The 17,086-nt window shown below is 49.2% G+C and overlaps 1 protein-coding gene across 16 annotated transcripts in view; it reads right to left on the reverse strand.

Annotated features, from left to right (window-relative positions):
• The window catches only part of dpy (dumpy), a 136,839-nt gene that overhangs the window by 70,519 nt on the left and 49,234 nt on the right, over positions 1-17,086 (reverse strand). For 11 of the 16 annotated variants that reach the window (NM_001258947.3, NM_001273110.1, NM_001273109.1 and 8 more), the window contains 7 exons: positions 15,700-16,209; positions 15,131-15,487; positions 7,226-14,503; positions 6,371-6,679; positions 4,417-6,225; positions 4,263-4,355; positions 25-822 (listed from right to left, as the gene is read on the reverse strand). In NM_001258947.3, coding sequence (NP_001245876.1) covers positions 25-822; positions 4,263-4,355; positions 4,417-6,225; positions 6,371-6,679; positions 7,226-14,503; positions 15,131-15,487; positions 15,700-16,209 — 11,154 coding nt within the window. The remainder of the gene's footprint in view (positions 1-24; positions 823-4,262; positions 4,356-4,416; positions 6,226-6,370; positions 6,680-7,225; positions 14,504-15,130; positions 15,488-15,699; positions 16,210-17,086) is intronic. The other 5 variants (NM_001273112.1, NM_001273111.1, NM_001273108.1 and 2 more) reach the window with 3 other exon arrangements.

Consider the following 17,086-nt stretch of genomic DNA (forward strand, 5'->3'; position numbering starts at 1 on the left):
CAGAGAGTACTTTTGGTGCTTTACCTTTTTGACATCCATTCTTGGCATCGGCTATAAATCCAGCTGGGCAGAATTTACATATCGGCTTGTGATCCTCGACAATGCATGGCGAGTTGGGTGCGCATGTGGCAAACTCGCACGGATCGACGCACTTGAGCTTCCGGCAAGCCTGGCTAGCCGGACAGCCGGCGTCGCGCAGGCAAATCGATATGGATGGCTGGCAGTCGCGCATGCAAATGCAGACTGGCTTGTGGTTCTGCACCTCGCAGGACTTGTTCTCGGCACAGATTGCGGCTCGGCCCAGGGGCACGATGCAGGGATTGCGGCACTTGCCATCGGAGCAGGCCATGTTCGAGGCGCAGTCATCGTCGCGATAGCACTCCCGCTTGTCCGGGGCGCACGTCAGTTCTCCGTACTCATTCACTATGAAGCCCGATTTGCAGATACAAACGGGCTGGTGGCGTCGCGTCTCGCACTTCTTGTTGCTCTCGCAGATGAAGAGCGGATTGTTGCACGGATCTGTGCATTGGCCGTACTGGCCGCACTGCAATGTCTCTGGACACTCGGAGTCTGTGGAGCATGGGATCTGCTCCTTGGTCTTTGGATCCGTGTCCTCGGCCACGCACTTGGGATCAGACTTACACTCGATCTCTGGCCGACCGATGTGGCAACTGGGGCAGGAGCAGCGCGGTCGATGCAGTACGGTTTTGCAGAGAGCATTCAAACCACACACGCCACGCATTGTACAAGGATCGCTGCAGTGTCCTTGGAGGCATGACTTTTCACTGGGACAATCCGTATCTGAGTAGCATTGTTCGGTGTCTATAACATTATATCCAGGGCAGGGAAGAACGAGAGAGAGATAGACAGGAGTTGTTTGGTTGTTTAAATGTTAATCGTTGGTGGGTGCATTCAACTATTCGGTGGCATAAACGGTACAGTACGCTACTAAATAGATATATCTTTTTGTGGGTATGGAAACACATAGAAACGAAAGTGCGACATTGAAATCGTCGAGTCAAAGTTTGGACTTGAGCTTGATGGACAAAGCCTATAGTCTATATAGTCTGGTGGAAGATTCAGATTCAGGGCTCGTTGGGATATTGCATTAGAGAGTGTAAACACAAAATTTTGGAAACATGAAGTATAGGTGACTCGGATAAGACTTAAGGCTAAACGTTTCTAAAAACAAAAGGAGAAAACTTAAACGACAAAATATATAAAAAGTATTTTTCAGTTCTTTTTTATAATGGTTGATTTGGGATTGGGCCTTTGTTGCTTGAGTGTTGTGTGTTTCATTTTTTTTTGGGTGTTTTTGGGTTGGGTTGTGTGTGTTGCTGTTGGTCGGCTTCTGTGTTCAATTAAGTGTAAGTGGGATTGTTGTGGACTCGATTTGGGGTTGCGGGTTTTGTGCATGGGGTTTGTTAAAGTAAGTGAAAAATTCAGCGGGGATTTTAAACGAGTTAAAAATAAAGGGGACGGTGCGATCAGAAATCATAAGTTAACTGAAAGAAAATAAAACTGAGGAAACTAAAAAGTTTATAAAGTTTCGCTTAAATGGCTAACTTTAGTCAATTGGTGCAGTTAGTTTAGGCAGACAACTATAGCGAAGGCTGATTATTATTTGGTTTGTCTTAATCAAATTGCAGAACTGTGAAGGGAACATCTCACAATAACTAGGGTTGTATGTTTCTATAGGCAGGCCAAAACAATGCTTATCAATAAAAATTGGCTGCTTTTAGTTTTTGTCATTGGTAGGTATAGGTATAGGTATGAGTTCGATCGAGGTTATCGATCAGCGTACAAGTGAGCGAGTGGGGGGGTAGCAGTAAAAATCGGGTGAGCATAGTTACAATTCTTGATGATTTACCATTTTGCGAGCGAGCATAGAGCCTGTCACTTTCCCAATTCGCCCAAATTAATTTGATGCTGTACTAAAGGCAGGCTTAGTTGAGCAATGAATTATCTCGGGATTAATGCGAATTCGAGCTAATATATATTTTGGTTTATTGTTTGTTCAGTTTGAATAATGGCAAAAATTACACGACATCCAACACATGCGCTCTGCCCTCACGAGAGACACGTTATTGGCGATTGGATTTGTGAGTGTGAGTGATTGATTCAGAGTTGAGATATAGAAAGATCTATTGGAAGAGCAGGAAGTGTAGGTACAAGTCTGGCAATAGCAAGTTTAGCATTGTAGAGAAGGGTGCTTTAGTAGGAACTTGAAAAGTAAGTAGTAGTTGAAAATCGATGGGTAAATACAATTTTGAAAAGTTCGTTAGAAGTATACGTGTCAAACTAAATTTATTCGGGTTATTCATAATTCACAGTTTTCAAATTTGGTTTATATTTACAGATTGTATTCGGTGAGGTTAGTTTGATTGGCCACCAAGGTGCGACCTATTCGATTACGAATATATGTACAGGTATGTACAACTTGCTGTATATACAACTTAATCACTAGTCAAACGTACCAAAATATAATTGAAATGTTAGTTAAATTTAGTTACAATTTATATCAATTCGGGTTGTTGTTTATATAGATTTTAACCAATAGACGATCTATGCAGAGAGTGGTAGATAGGGAGGAGCTTTCTTAATACGTATTTTAGAAGGAGCTTTTTACATAATAAACGGTTGGTTTAATTTCGGTTATTCAGTAGACTTGCTTTAAGGATGCATTGAAAAGTAGTAGTAGCTGTTGATGTTGCTTTTGTTTTGGTAATCGTTCTGTACACAGTTGTAATGGATCTTAACTTGATAACTATGTTCCTCAATTGGTTTCAAATTGTTTCAAGCATATGTGAACTATGTGTGAGAATTGTCCCGTCCACAGTTCCCAATCTGAGACTTTGTTCATTTAAGAAATGTGACAAAAGGGCATTAGCAAAAGGATACGACAGAGCGATAGGAAAATATCATTTGAGGTTCAAAAGGGGTGGACAGAGCGGAATCGGAGTAAGGATGGGATTTTTCGGGTCAGGATTTCGTTCATTTTTTTGTTTTCAGTATCAAGGATGTGTTGAGGATTGTTGTCTATATGATAAGCGTGGCATTATGTGTTGTTTTCTTTTTTGGTTTATATATTTTTTTTTTTTAATTTTTGTTTAGTTCTAAATGGTGTGCCTTCTTTGCACATTTCCTGATTAACCAGTTGTTTCAATTTTCACTACAAATTTTATAGACTACATATCGCTATCGCGGCATTTGTCATTAGACTAAATGTTAAATAGGGATGAATTAACTTGATTACTGTTCTGTGCGTTAACTGTTTCCAAATTTTAATGAATGCCGCATAGTTAAGTCCCAATACAGATGGTTATTGAAAGCCAATTGTATGGTAACTAAGGATAGATTTCAATGAGAACTTAGCTTTATGAAAGCCGAATGAAATGAGATGGCAAGCTTCAAGTTAAATGGGAACTAAGATCAATTCTTGATATTTTTTTTTAGGGAATGCACTGATTGTGTATGTAATTTTAGTAAGGTAATTTTAACTTGCTTATGACTAAACTTAATTTTGTTGCGTATTTCTTTAAGTAATGTGTGTTTCAAAAATGAATTGTAGGCACAGATTGGGTAACCGCGATAGCGACAGCAACATTTCACGAATCTCCATATGCGTTGATGGTATTTTAAACTAAAGTGCTTAAAAACTAGTAAAACTCAAATAAAAATAAAACAAAATTGCAAATAAGAACTGTGCACTGTAATATATTCTTCGGCATGTCTGTTGCTTAAAAAGCAACATGGTTGCCTATTGGGAGTTGGTTGTGTAGGTGGTTTTTGACTTTTTGGTTTCTTAGCGTGTTTTTTGTACGTGCTGGGAATGTCGATATTAGACTAATACCTGAAACTTCGCACATGTGTATAAGTTGTTAAGAAAAAACTCAAAATATATTAGCATTTATATTTTTAAACACACACTACACTGAAATCCGATTGGTTTTGGGCAAATGTTCTAATCAGCCGCCAGGGCCGATAGATTAGTGGAATTAGCTAATTAGCTGGTTTAAGTTTTTGTGTTTAAACAACTCAAAACTATGTGATTAAACCAAGAATATTATAACAATATAAAGTCAATGTCAATCAGTTACTAACAAACTTCCAGTTATATTGGTAAGGGTAAAAACTTCAACGATATAACGCTTACTGATTACAATAACGATAACTTTTAAGAACGCTGGTTAACGTGATTAGCATTAACGGTACGGTATGGTCTAAAACACTCATAACCTGAACATAAACTGGGCACTTACCCTGCTGGCAAACGTATTCATAGCCCTGGCGTACACAGCCGCCGACTTCGCATCCAAGGGTACGACAATCCTGCTTCGGCGTAGTCAAGTAACCTTTATTAAAATGATAATTATTAATTCAATCCATATATCCTCAGTTATCAACCACACTTACATTGTACATAAGCATCACCATTGGGGAAGTCCTCCGGGCAGTAGCACTCGGCTTGATTGTTTTCCAATACGTGGCAGGCGGCATTCAGACCGCACGGTTGATCGCGACAGGCATTCACTAGAGGTCCGCCGCAAAGGCATCCCTGGTGGGCATCTCCAATGCAGCCGTCCATGCAAGCGCATTCATAGCCTCCGGGCACTTCAGTACACTTGGAGTTCTCACCGCAGGGTTTGCTAGAGCATCCACCTTCCAGCGGTCGGCACTCACTAGTCGGATTGCCAAAGAAGTCCGGCGGACATGAACATTGGGCCTTGCGACCGACAACTCGACACTGAGCATTCGTTCCACAAGCTCCATACTCCAGGCAAGGATTGCGGCACTTTCCTTGATCGCAGCGCTTATTGCTGTCGCAATCGGTGTCCACACGGCACTCGAACTGCACGCACTCCTTGCTGGGCTCGCCTTCATATCCATCCGGGCAGTAGCAGAGCATCCGGTGCTCGGACACAGTGCAAAGAGCATTCCGTCCGCAAGCCTTCTCGTTCGCACACGGATCGGAGCACTTTCCATTGACACAACTCTGGTCGGCGGCACAATCACCGTTGGACTTGCACCCGGCAATGCATGCGCCTCTCTCGCAAAGCTGACCCACCGTACACTGGCGCTTGGGTCCGCACTTATTCCGGCACTTTCCTCTGGCGCACTGTTGTCCACAGGCGCAATCCTCGGTTCTCGAGCACTTGGGGGCACAGTAGGCTCCATTTTCGTCGCATTCACAGTCAGGATGACAGCGTTCCGGCGGAAGTTGACAGCCTGTCAAACCGTCTCCCATAAAGGCGGCGGGACACTGGCACTGGACTCCATGGTTGACCACAAGGCAGTCGGCACACTGGCCACATTGGCCGGGTGTACGACATGGATTCTGGCACTTCTTGTTCACGCAGGCCTCGTCGGTGGCACAACTCAAATCGGTACGACATCCAGTCTGGCACATTCGATTCTCGCAAATCTGTCCCTGAGCACATGCCTCATCGGTGTTGCATACGGTTCTACATGTTCCTCTCATGCAACGCTCATCGGCCAAGCAGTTCTGGTCGTTTCTGCACTTTCCTTGGCAGCTGCCGGCATAGCATAGCTGATTCGACTGGCAATCCTCGTTCCTGCCACAAGCAATGCGAGGCACCTTGCAGGCCACATTGGCATTGCCATCAAGACCCTCTGGACATAGGCACTGTTTCCTGTGATCGATCGTTTGACAGTGGGCATTGGTGCCGCAGGCAGTGGGATCTGCACATGGATCCACGCACTGCTGACCCACGCAGGACAATTCCGGCGGGCAGCCCTGATCGGACCGGCATCCAGGTACGCAGTTCAGGCCCAGACAGAGCTCTCCATGACCGCACTCATTGTCGTGGCGGCACAGGGGTTTGCAAACTCCCTGCTGGCATCGCTCGTTGGTCAAGCAGCCAGCATCGTCGGCGCATAGTGGTCGACATACCGACTCGAAGCAAGCCAATCCATTTCCACAGTCGCGATTCTCGCGGCATTCCAAGGGGGGAGAACGGACGCAGCCCACCTGGGGTGTGGGATTGGGCACCATACTCTCCAAACAACTGCAGCTAGCCCGGTGGTTGGACACCGAACAGGCGGCATTGGGACCACAGGGATTTTCCAGACAGGGGTTTACGCACTTATCGTTGCGACAAGACTCTGACGCACTGCAGTCATCGTCCACATGGCAGCCATACACGCACTTGTTGTGCAGGCAAACGTGACCCAGGAAGCAATCGTTGTCCACCCGACAGGTCACTAGAAAAGAATGATTGTTATTAGATTGGTGGGACTGAAGAACAAGAAAGTTGGCACAATATTAAATCGATGTCTGAATCGGTTTATTGGTGCCTACTCTCATAATATTCCTCCATGAATTGTGATATATGGCTAGACTACTTACGCATACAGCTGCCCTTCAGGCACTTTTCGTTGGAGGCGCACTCCAGATCGTTGTGGCAAACAGGCAGGCACATGGAGTCGCGGCAGGTATATCCTGGACCACACTCGCCATCACAGGCCACTGGCACACGCACGCACTCCTTCGCTGAGTCGCCGGTGAAGCCCTCCGGGCAATGGCACTGTTTCAGATGATTCTGCATCACGCACTCGGCATTCTGGCCACAAGCTTGAGGTTGAAGGCACGGATTGAAGCATTGGCCACCTTGACACACTTCAAATGCTCCACATTCGGTGTCCAGAACACAGGCAGCTGTTTGGATGAAGGATGATAAATTAATAACTCAAGAAAGATCAGAGCATTTATCCCGGTTGGCGTTGCGGTCTAGATTTGTTCGTGGCGTGTAGTCAAATGTGTAACTTGTTGTATATTCATTTTAGTTTGCGTTAGTCTTAGATATAAAAGAGTAACAGGTTAAGTTCGTAAGCCAGTCAAAGGTTGCGTTGTAGTAGTAGAGCTAATGCTATCTAATACAGTCTTTTTAGTTCCTTATAAAAAGAACTTCAGTAAATATAAACTAGAGGGAGATTTTTTGAGATATTATATCACAAGTTGTAAACTAGCAAGTATTGAAACTTGGGCTTCCAATGTGAGCTTCTCGAACTATTATATAGCTTCATTAGGATCCTTATTTTATTATTGTTTAAAGGTTAAGCTCCTGTTTAGTGCCATAAAATCTTAGGTAAGTAAATCAGTGCTAGTTTTTGAGTACTAAAAGGTTGTTACAAGGTTGATTAGCCAATTCACGTTGTCTGGTAGTCGGTTTAGACCCGGTGCTGGGGTGGTGTTAATACTTACGTTTGCAGACGCTATCCGAGCAGTATGTGTTGGTCGGACAGTCGCCGGTGACCTGACAGGGAGAGGGCAGCGGCTTACAGCCGGCCACCCGGTCGGCGGGTTGGCCATCGTAGCCGCTGCGGCATGCACACTGCGCCACGTGGCCCTTCGGAACACATTCCGCATTGGGGCCACATTGCAGCTGGGCACAGACATCGCGGCACTTGGCCACCCCATTGGTTTTGGTGCATGCGGCATGCGGGGGACAGTCCTCGTTGGTCTCGCACTCAACGGAGCTGCGACAGCCCTCGTTGTACGGATCACCAACGAGTCCCGGTGGACAGGTGCACTTGTACGACCCCCTCGCGTTTCGGCAACGGGCTCCGGGTCCGCACGGAGCATCCCGGCAAAAGTCTATAACATCGCAACGAACCCGCGGATCTCCAGAGAATCCTGGCTGGCAGTGGCAAACCTGCTGGTGGTGTTCTGTGGTGCAGAGGGCATTCTCTCCGCACGGCTGTCCAATTAGGCAGGCAATCTTGCACATGTGGTTGTCACAGCTCTTGTCATTGGAGCAGTCATCGTCGCTGGTGCACTCGATCTTTCGGCATCCAGACTTGGCGTCCCCGAAGAATCCCTCCTTGCAGAGGCAATCGGGAGCATGGGAACGGGCTACACATTCTGCATTCCTACCACAGGCAGCGCGACCAAGACAAACGGATTCACACTTTGCACGCCCATAGGCATCACTCAGACAGGTTTCGTCTTCGCCACATTCGCTATCGGATCGGCACTCCAGCTCCTTGGTGCAAATGTTATTCGAACAGAATTGGAATTGGGGACAGCTTGAGTTTGACTTGCAGGTTCCCTGACAGACGCCCTGCAAGCACAACTGTTCCGAAATACAATCGCGGTTGGTGCTGCACAGCGGACTGCAAATTCCATGGGAGCATATGCTTCCCTGGGCACATTGTCCGTCCTGCTGGCAATATTGCAGTTGCACACAGCCCAATTTGGCATCTCCGGTACTGCCCGCTTCGCAGGAGCAGACGCCGATGTGGTTCTGCACCGAGCAGCGAGCCAAAGCTCCACAGGCGTTGGGCAGAGAACATGGATCTATGCACTTCGAGTCCAAACATGCTTTCTCCCCGGAGCAATCGTCGTTGTCGGCGCACTCAATGTGCACGCACTCGATGGTTGGATCTCCACGGGAATTGAGAGGGCAAGTGCAAATGGCTTGATGGGCCTGTGCCTGGCAGTTAGCATTTAATCCACAAGCATTTTGTCGCTCGCAAGGGCTACGGCATCGGGAATTCTGGCAACTAGCTGAGGCAGGACAATCCGCATCACTCAAACACTCATTGGGATCCCGACAACCGGCCTGCAGGGGATCTCCGATCAATCCCTCCGGGCACTGGCAACTGTAGCTTCCCGGAAGGTTGTTGCAAAAAGCTGTGCTGTGGCATGGCTGCGACAGACACTCGTTAATGTCCTCACATACATCGTTCACTAATTGATATCCTTCGTAGCAGGCACATGTCGCCTTATGATCCCTCACCTGGCAATTGCCCTTTCCACAACTGGTCAGGTCACATGGTTTAATACATCGATTGGTTTCCGCATCGCAGGCACGATCTCCGGCGCAATCCACATGGTCGATGCACTCCACCTTAAAGCATCCGACTCCAGTGTCGTTGGGGTCTCCCAAGAATCCAGCTGGACAGCTGCACAGAGCTTCGTGTCCTTCCGACTGGCAATTGGCATTAATACCACAAACAGTATGTAGGCAGGGATCCGTGCACTTTCCATGTATACAGGCCAGATTATTGGCACAGTCGTCTGGTTTGTGGCATTGCCTGGGCTGCGAACAACCCGGCTGGGAGTACCCATCGCCGACAGTACCTTCGGGGCATACACAACGATAGGTTCCCGGGAGGTTCTCACATCGAGCACTGGCATGGCAGGGTTGTTCCGTGCATTCATCAATATCCGAGCAACCGAAAGGTGTTCCTATAAATCCGGTGGCGCACTTGCACTTTCCTGTCAAACACAATTCGGTGGGTGGACAATCGGCATCTGAATCACATCCTGGTTGGCACGTCCTGTCCGAATTACAGATCTCTCCGGCCAAACAGTTGTTGCTGGTATAGCACACCTTGCGGCAGACTTGTTGATAGCACCGTTCTCCAACTGCACAGGAAGCTGTTTTGGTGCAGGGAAGATTACACTGATTTCCAATGCACATGTGTCCGCTGGGACATTGATTACTGGCTAAGCAGGGAGCCGGAACTCGCACGCATCCCTGTTCTGGAGTGGGGTTGCCCTCGAAACCTTCCGGGCAGCTGCACTGGCTATGGTGCTGATCAATGCTGCACAGGGCATTTGGACCACAACTGTTGGCAGACTGGCAGGGATTCAGGCACTTGTTCTCAATGCAAGACTGATCCTGCTTGCACTCCTTGTTGCTGCGACATCCGATGGTGCAGTGGCCCTCGACACAGGCCAGTCCACTAGCGCACTGACTGTGATCCAGACAGGCAACCACACAGACGTTCTTCAAGCAGCTCTCGCCATCAGAGCAATCTTGGCTGTTCCTGCAAGCAATACGACATTGTCCATTGTAGCACAGCGCTCCTCCGCAGTCGACATCAGTGAGACATTTAGATATGGTCCGGGCACATCCATCCTTGGCAGTGTCAGAGATAGGCTGGAATCGCAGGGGACAACTGCAGACGGGTTTCCTATTGATAACCTTGCACTCAGCATTCGATCCGCAAGCGTTGTCGCAGGGATTTTGGCATACTCCTCCGGCGCAGATGGTATTGGCTGGGCAATCGGCGTCTCCATTCGGGCACTGACCATCTGGCCGACAGCCACCTGACTTCGCGTCGCCCACAAATAGCGGAGGACACTTGCAGACAGGACCTTCCGGAGTGACCTCGCATATTGCTGAGGGGTGGCAAGTTCCAGCGGCACAACCGCCTTGCTTGGTGCAGGCCACTTCGGGTAACGGATCTCCCTTAAATCCAGGTGGACACTGGCAGACGGCTCGATGATCCTCAGCCAAACAGATGGCATTGTCACCGCAGGACTCCTCGTCGCACACATCGAAGCATGTGTGTGTCATACGGTTGCACATCTGGCTGGGTGGGCAGTCATGGTTGTAAACACAAGGAACACTCTGGCAGCCATTAAATGGATCGTATGGATCTCCGGCGAAAGGTCCAGGTGGACACTGACACTGCGCCTGATGATTGTTGGTGACGCAAACGGCTCGGGGTCCACATTTCACCGTATCACAAGCTGGACGACATCCGAGAGTCTGGGTAGATTCATCCTTAATACAGGCTTCCGACTCCTGGCACTCTGCATGGTTTCTGCAGTGATGTTTCTGTGCCGGCTGACAGCCGTTCCTATCGTTGGGGTTACCCACAAACCCGTTGAGACAATCACATCGTCCCTGGTGCTGACGGGCTACGCAAACCGAGTTGGCCGGGCACGTGAAGGCATCACAGATGGCGACGCACTTAAGGACTCCCAAGACATCAGGACGACAGGCAGAAGCATCCGGGCAATTAGCGTCACTGGTGCAGTCTGGCAGTGAAGGCTTTTCGCAGGAAGAGACCACTGGGTTCCAGACATAGCTCTCGGCGCAATTACAAATCGCATGCCCAGCTGGGTTGATCTTGCACAGCTCGTTGGGTCCGCAGACAACATTGGAGCAGAGATTAATGCACTCCTTGATGCCGTTAACGCTGGCCTGACAACCGTATCCTCGACTACAGTCCTGATCCGATTTACATTTATCCTCTTCCTCGGGAACTGTTCTTTCCGGCTGGCATCCCACCTGTAGGTTGCTTGGATTTCCGAAGAATCCGTCAGAGCATATACAGGAAGATCGATGATCCTCGGACACGCAGAGGGCATTGGGTCCACACTGAATCTTGGAGCATGCGTCCACACATTTGCGCAGACCCTTGCCTAACTGGAAACAGATCTCAGAGTGCAGGCAGTCCGCATCATTGCCACACTGACCGCGAATGCTGCAACCGTGCACTTGGTCGTGGGGATCTCCAATGTAGCCCATGGGGCAGATGCAATTACCGGCATCGCAGATGGCCCTTGGGCCACACGAAGCCTGGGAACAGAGGTTCTTGCACTGTCCCTTTTGGCAACTGTAGCCTTCCGGACACTCCACTCGTTCGTTGCACTGGCACTTGTTCGCATCTTGGCAGAACTTGCTCTCGATGGGTTGACAACTACTGTAGGGATTTCCGGCGTGTCCCGAAAGACACAAGCACTCGAATCCTCCGGCTCTATTCAAACAGGCAGCATTCAGACCACATGGTTTGTTGGCACACTCATCCACATCCTGGCAGCCAATGTAGGGATTACCACTGAAGCCCTGTGGGCAAAGACAGGATATGTGGTTGCCCACAGCACGGCATTCGGCATTGGGTCCACAGCTATTCGGCTGACAGACGTTCTTGCTTTGTGCTCCACAGCCTTCATAGGGATTACCGAAGGTTCCCGGGTTACAGGCGCATCGGCTCTGACCCAATCCGTACTCGCAGTGAGCGTTCTCTCCACATCCTGGAGAGCACTTGGCCTGCTCGATGGGTGGCATACAGATCAAGTCGGGATTACCCACAAAGTTCGGCTCGCAGATGCACTTTCCATTGTTTCTATCGCAGGTGGCTCCGATGCCACAGACCACACCCTCGCAGCGCTCCTTGCATCTTCCATTGATGCAAATCTGCCGCTCGCCACAAGGCCTGGCGGCTGAACACTGATCCGTGCTGCAGCTGCCGCCGGGGAAGGGATTGCCGAGCTGTCCTTGCGGGCACTTACAGGTGGGTCCCTCACTGGTTGGAATGCATAGAGCACCATCGCCGCAGATCACGTCCTGGCACTGAGACACGCAGTCCCCATCGCCATTTTTAACGTATCCCACACGACAGCGACACCAGCCAGCATGTTGCTCTGTCTCACAGTAGGCATTCGATCCACACAGAAGACTGCTGCATGGACTTACGCAGCTACCTTCCAAGCAGGCTAGATTACTTGCGCAATCATCGTTGCTCAGACACTTGCTCTTCGGCGTGCCGCTCTCGAAGATGCATCCACTCTTGTACGGATCTCCGGTATAATCCTTGGGGCACACGCACTGGTATCCGCCCTTTTTGTTTACACAGTAGGCTCCATAGGCACATGGGAGATGGGAGCACTCGTCTTCATCTGTACATCCCAGCAGTGGATCTCCCTTGAATCCAGCCTCGCACATGCACTGTGGAGGATCCGAGGGCGTACACTTAGCGTTAATGCCACATGGGAAGCGTTCGCAAGGGCTCTTGCACTTGTTGTTGTCCTGCGGGTCCAAGAAATAAGGAGGCGGGCAAACACACTCTCCTGGCTGGATGCATTTTTCGTTGGCAGCGCACTCCCTATCGGCAGCGCATTTCCTTTGTGCGAGTGCACATAATCCGTTGTAGGCATCTCCCTGGTAACCCTCGGGACAGTGGCAACTATAGCTTCCAGGCTTGTTCACGCACTGAGCGCCAAAAGCACACAATTGCGCGCCCCGTTCTTCGCACTCGTCGACATCCACACAGCTTCCATCCGGTTGGGTTTGGTAACCCTTGGGACAGGCACAGTAGCTAACACCTCCAGCAATGGAGATGCACTCAGCTCCGCTGGGACAGGCCTGTCCACTGGAGCAACCGGAGAGAACACAACTATTTCCAACAAGCTTGTACGGTGACTGACACTGGCACTCAGGCGTATTGCAGATCTCGCACATGATGAAGGGATTTCCGTTATGACCCTGTGGGCAGCGGCACTCGTAGCTGCCAGGCAAATTCTTACAGAGAGCATTTAGTCCACAAGCGGGCTTTCCTCTTTGCACCGAGCATTCATCCACATCCTGGCACTGTCCGTTCTCGGAATTTCGCTCATAGCCCTGTCGACAAATGCATACGCTATTGCCCGTGTATGAGTCTTGGACGCAAGTCTCGCCAGTCGCGCAAGGATTGGCATCAGAGCAGCCCACCGTCTTTGAGGTAATACACCCCTCGCGGTATGGATCTCCACTGGATCCTCCTGGACACTGACATAGATACCCTCCGGCTGTATTCGAACAGATTGCCTTCTCGGCGCAGGGATTGGCGCGACATTCATCGATGTCATTACAGCCTCCTGCAAGGGCAGAGTTTCCTGTGTATCCGGGAGCACACAGGCACTGAGCCTGTCCATTGGCCAGCATGCACTGGGCATGTGCTCCACAGTTGAGGGCTTCGCACGGATGACGGCAGTCATTACCAATATTCGGTTCCGGACACAGGCAGCGCTTTGTAGCATCACATATGGAGTTACCCGGGCAGTCTTCGTTAGCGGAGCAGCTGACAATGGGCACACACCTCACACTAGGATCCGGATCGGCAATGGTGTTCCCGGGGCAACGACAGGTGTATCCACCACCGGGTACGTTCACACATTCAGCTCCAGCTCCACACTTGCTGGCTCCGGTTCGGCACTCATCCACATCGACGCATTTAGAGTGCGGATCTCCCGAGAATCCAGGTGGGCAGGCACATGTAAATCCTCCGGCACTGTTTGTACACGTGGCATTTTGGCCACAGCTTCCGAAAGGTCCATGCATCACATCGCACTCATCGATGTCCACACAGCCCGCAGCGACATCGCTCGGGTTGTAGGTCCATCCATCCTCGCACACACAGTAGGCTTCATTCTGGTCCGGTTTGCAGTAGGCGTGGGCTCCACAGCGAACATCCTCGCATGGCTGCTTGCACGCCATTCTTGGCGGACTACCCACATATCCCGCCTCGCATTCACAGCCGTACGATCCGGGCGTATTCAGGCACTGGGCATGGGGACCACACACCTCGGCATGGGTGCGACACTCATCGATGTCCACACAACTGGATCCAATCGGTTCGAATCCATCCAAGCAGAAGCACTGATTCTCAATGCACTCCGCATTGTTGGTACAATCGAAGTTACTGCTGCACAGTATATTGACATCCACCTGTTCGCAGGCCACCTTGGGATCGGGTTTGCCATCATATCCCTGCGGGCACTTGCAATTGTAGCCAGGAACGGTATTTTCGCATACCGCATGCTGTCCACAGGGCTTATCCAACGCGGTACACTCATCGATATCCACACATCCGCGGAACGGATCACCGGTATAGTCCGGTTTGCATGTGCACACGAAGCTGCCAACGGTGTCCGTACAGATCGCATTCTCCCCACACGGATTATCCTGACACTCGTTGATGTCTACGCGATTTCCAGTTGGTGCAGGGACAGGGGTGATGGTTGATTGGAGTAGGGGCGCGCGTGTTCGTTTGCGGGTTTTTGGGGGTGAGTTAAATATATTATAATTAATTTAATTAGTATGCAAAACAATACAAAATCGAATGATAGGCGAGGGAGCACAGCGTGAAGTGGGGGAGCGGGATCGGGCGGGGTTCACAGATATAGAGACGAGTACTGAAAGATGGGACTACGGGAATACAAAAGGAAGCTGTCTGAAAAGCATGCATCTGCTGGAAAAGCAAATAAGCCAAGCTGGAAGCTTGCAAAACAGCTAGGTGGTGGAAAGCAGGGAAGGAAGCAAGAAACAAGGATGGCAAAGGTACTTTAAGAAACTTGGGGATTTGCCATCATTGTAAACTACTCAAACGCATGGGCTCTATAAACAGCAGGATTTGCATGAACTTAAGATACGTTTTAGATAGGAATTTAATAAAATCGTTCAAGGAATATATGTTAATATTACCATTTCAAAAACTAAGTTACTGTCTTTAAAATATATGGCCTGCTTAACAGGATCCTATTTTCTCGAAATTTTAAAGCACTGTTTATAGAACCCAGGCAAAGGCAAAAAGCAGGCAGGATACTAACTCTCGCAGTGCAAATAGCCCTGTCCTTGGAATCCACTCGGACACAGGCAGCGGTATGAGCCGGGAAAGTTAATGCACTTGGCATTGGTGCCGCACTTGGCCACTCCATCCGGCTGATTGCACTCATCGATGTCCAGGCATGCCAGACCGGCGCCGGAGGTCCTTTGATAGGGCGCAATGTCCGTCGCCCCCGGCCCGTAGCCCAATTGTTGGGTGTTCAGCGGCTGGGGCAACTGATCCGCGTGCGGATCGTGCTCCAACACAAAGCCGGAGGGACAGCGGCACTGGAAGCTACCGCCCAGGTTCACGCATTCAGCACCCAAACCGCATGGATTGTTAGTGGCGCATTCATCGACATCTGCCGGCGTTAGGCATTAATTGTTGTATTAATGTTGCATGTTGCGGTGCATTAATGTACGATTATAGTAATAATAATTATGTGTGTGTAGGTGTTTGTTCGTATGTTGAAGGTGCCGCCAATTCAAGTTCAAAAAACAAAAGTGCAAAAAATAACCAAAATGGAACAATGAGCTTATATTAATTTGCATAATCTCTAGCTACTCCACTTACCCTCGCAGCCGTTCATGGGATCACCACTGTAGCCGTCCGGACACAAGCAGCGGAAGCTGCCGTCCGTGTTCAAACAATCCGCGTTCCGGCCGCAGGGCGTCCGTGCGCACTCATCCTGATCCACGCAACCGGACTCCGAGCGTCCATCGCCGTCGTATCCCGGCGGGCAGTCGCAGCGATAACTGCCCTCGAGATTCGTACATATGGCACCGGGTCCGCAGACATTCGGGTACGAGCACTCGTCCACATCCTGGCATCCCTCCCGATACGGATTGTTGCCCACATAGCCGTCCGGGCAGGAGCATGTGTAATTGCCCGGCGTGTTGGTGCACAGAGCGTTGGGACCGCAGTTCTCCGGATTGCGACACTCGTCCACATCCGTGCACAGAACTTCGCCGTCGCCCTCGTATCCATCCTTGCACTTGCAGAGGAAGTGCGCCGGCAGGTTGCAGCACTCGGCGTTCTCCACGCATCGCGCTGCTATCGCGGGATCTTGGCATTCGTCAATGTCTACGGGGGAAGGAGAGCGGAGCTTTGATTAATCGAATGTGCCACGCAACAAATGACAAGTAATTAAAATCCGAACGCAGACCATTTATCTCCACCTCCGAGCATACACTCAAGTGAAAGTTTGATCACTAGGGGCTTTATAATGAAATGTTTAGGGAAAAAACGTTTAGTATTTGGAAACCTAGTTTTTAAATCCAAAGTATGTTTTTCCAAGTTATGATTCTATATACATATTTAAGATTTGTTTTATCCTATCAAATCCTACATTTCTGGCTCTATTGCTTCTCCAAGTGTAGTTACCCCCCACCGACAGTCGGACAGACAGCAATCTCAGCCTCATTCTAGAGCTCTACGCATTTTGCCGCTTCAATGCGCTTTGCTCGCTTTGCAGCCGCACTTGGAGTTGGATTCACTGCTGTAGCTAGAACTGCAGTGAATGCATCCGAGATTTGCATGTTACGCATGACATTTCAGTGTCGTTTCAGCGGCGTGGCAGCCACTGGTTGCAATGTCACAGCACAGGATGCACCAGTTGCATACGCTTTGCATGCCAATTGGCTGTGTGGTCAATGTTAATGGAACGAACCATTTTCGTTTGGAATTTTCAAGTGAAATACATCTCTTTATTGAGGAATTCTTAAATTCTTTCTTTTCTTCTATACTCTGAAGAATACAGAAGGTGTAAGCACTGCAGCACATCTTTAAATATGTAACATATATATTCCATACAAAACTGAAAAAAAAAACTAATAATGGGCAAGCCTCAGCCATAGTAATAATATTCCTATAGAATAATCTACCTACAAGACCTTTTTGAATAAGTAGCCGCCATATCGGCATTAAGTTTAATACATTCACAAGAATTCTCGAATTGCAT

Source organism: Drosophila melanogaster, chromosome 2L (genome assembly GCF_000001215.4).
Source record: "Drosophila melanogaster chromosome 2L".
NCBI classification, from domain to species: domain Eukaryota; kingdom Metazoa; phylum Arthropoda; class Insecta; order Diptera; family Drosophilidae; genus Drosophila; species Drosophila melanogaster.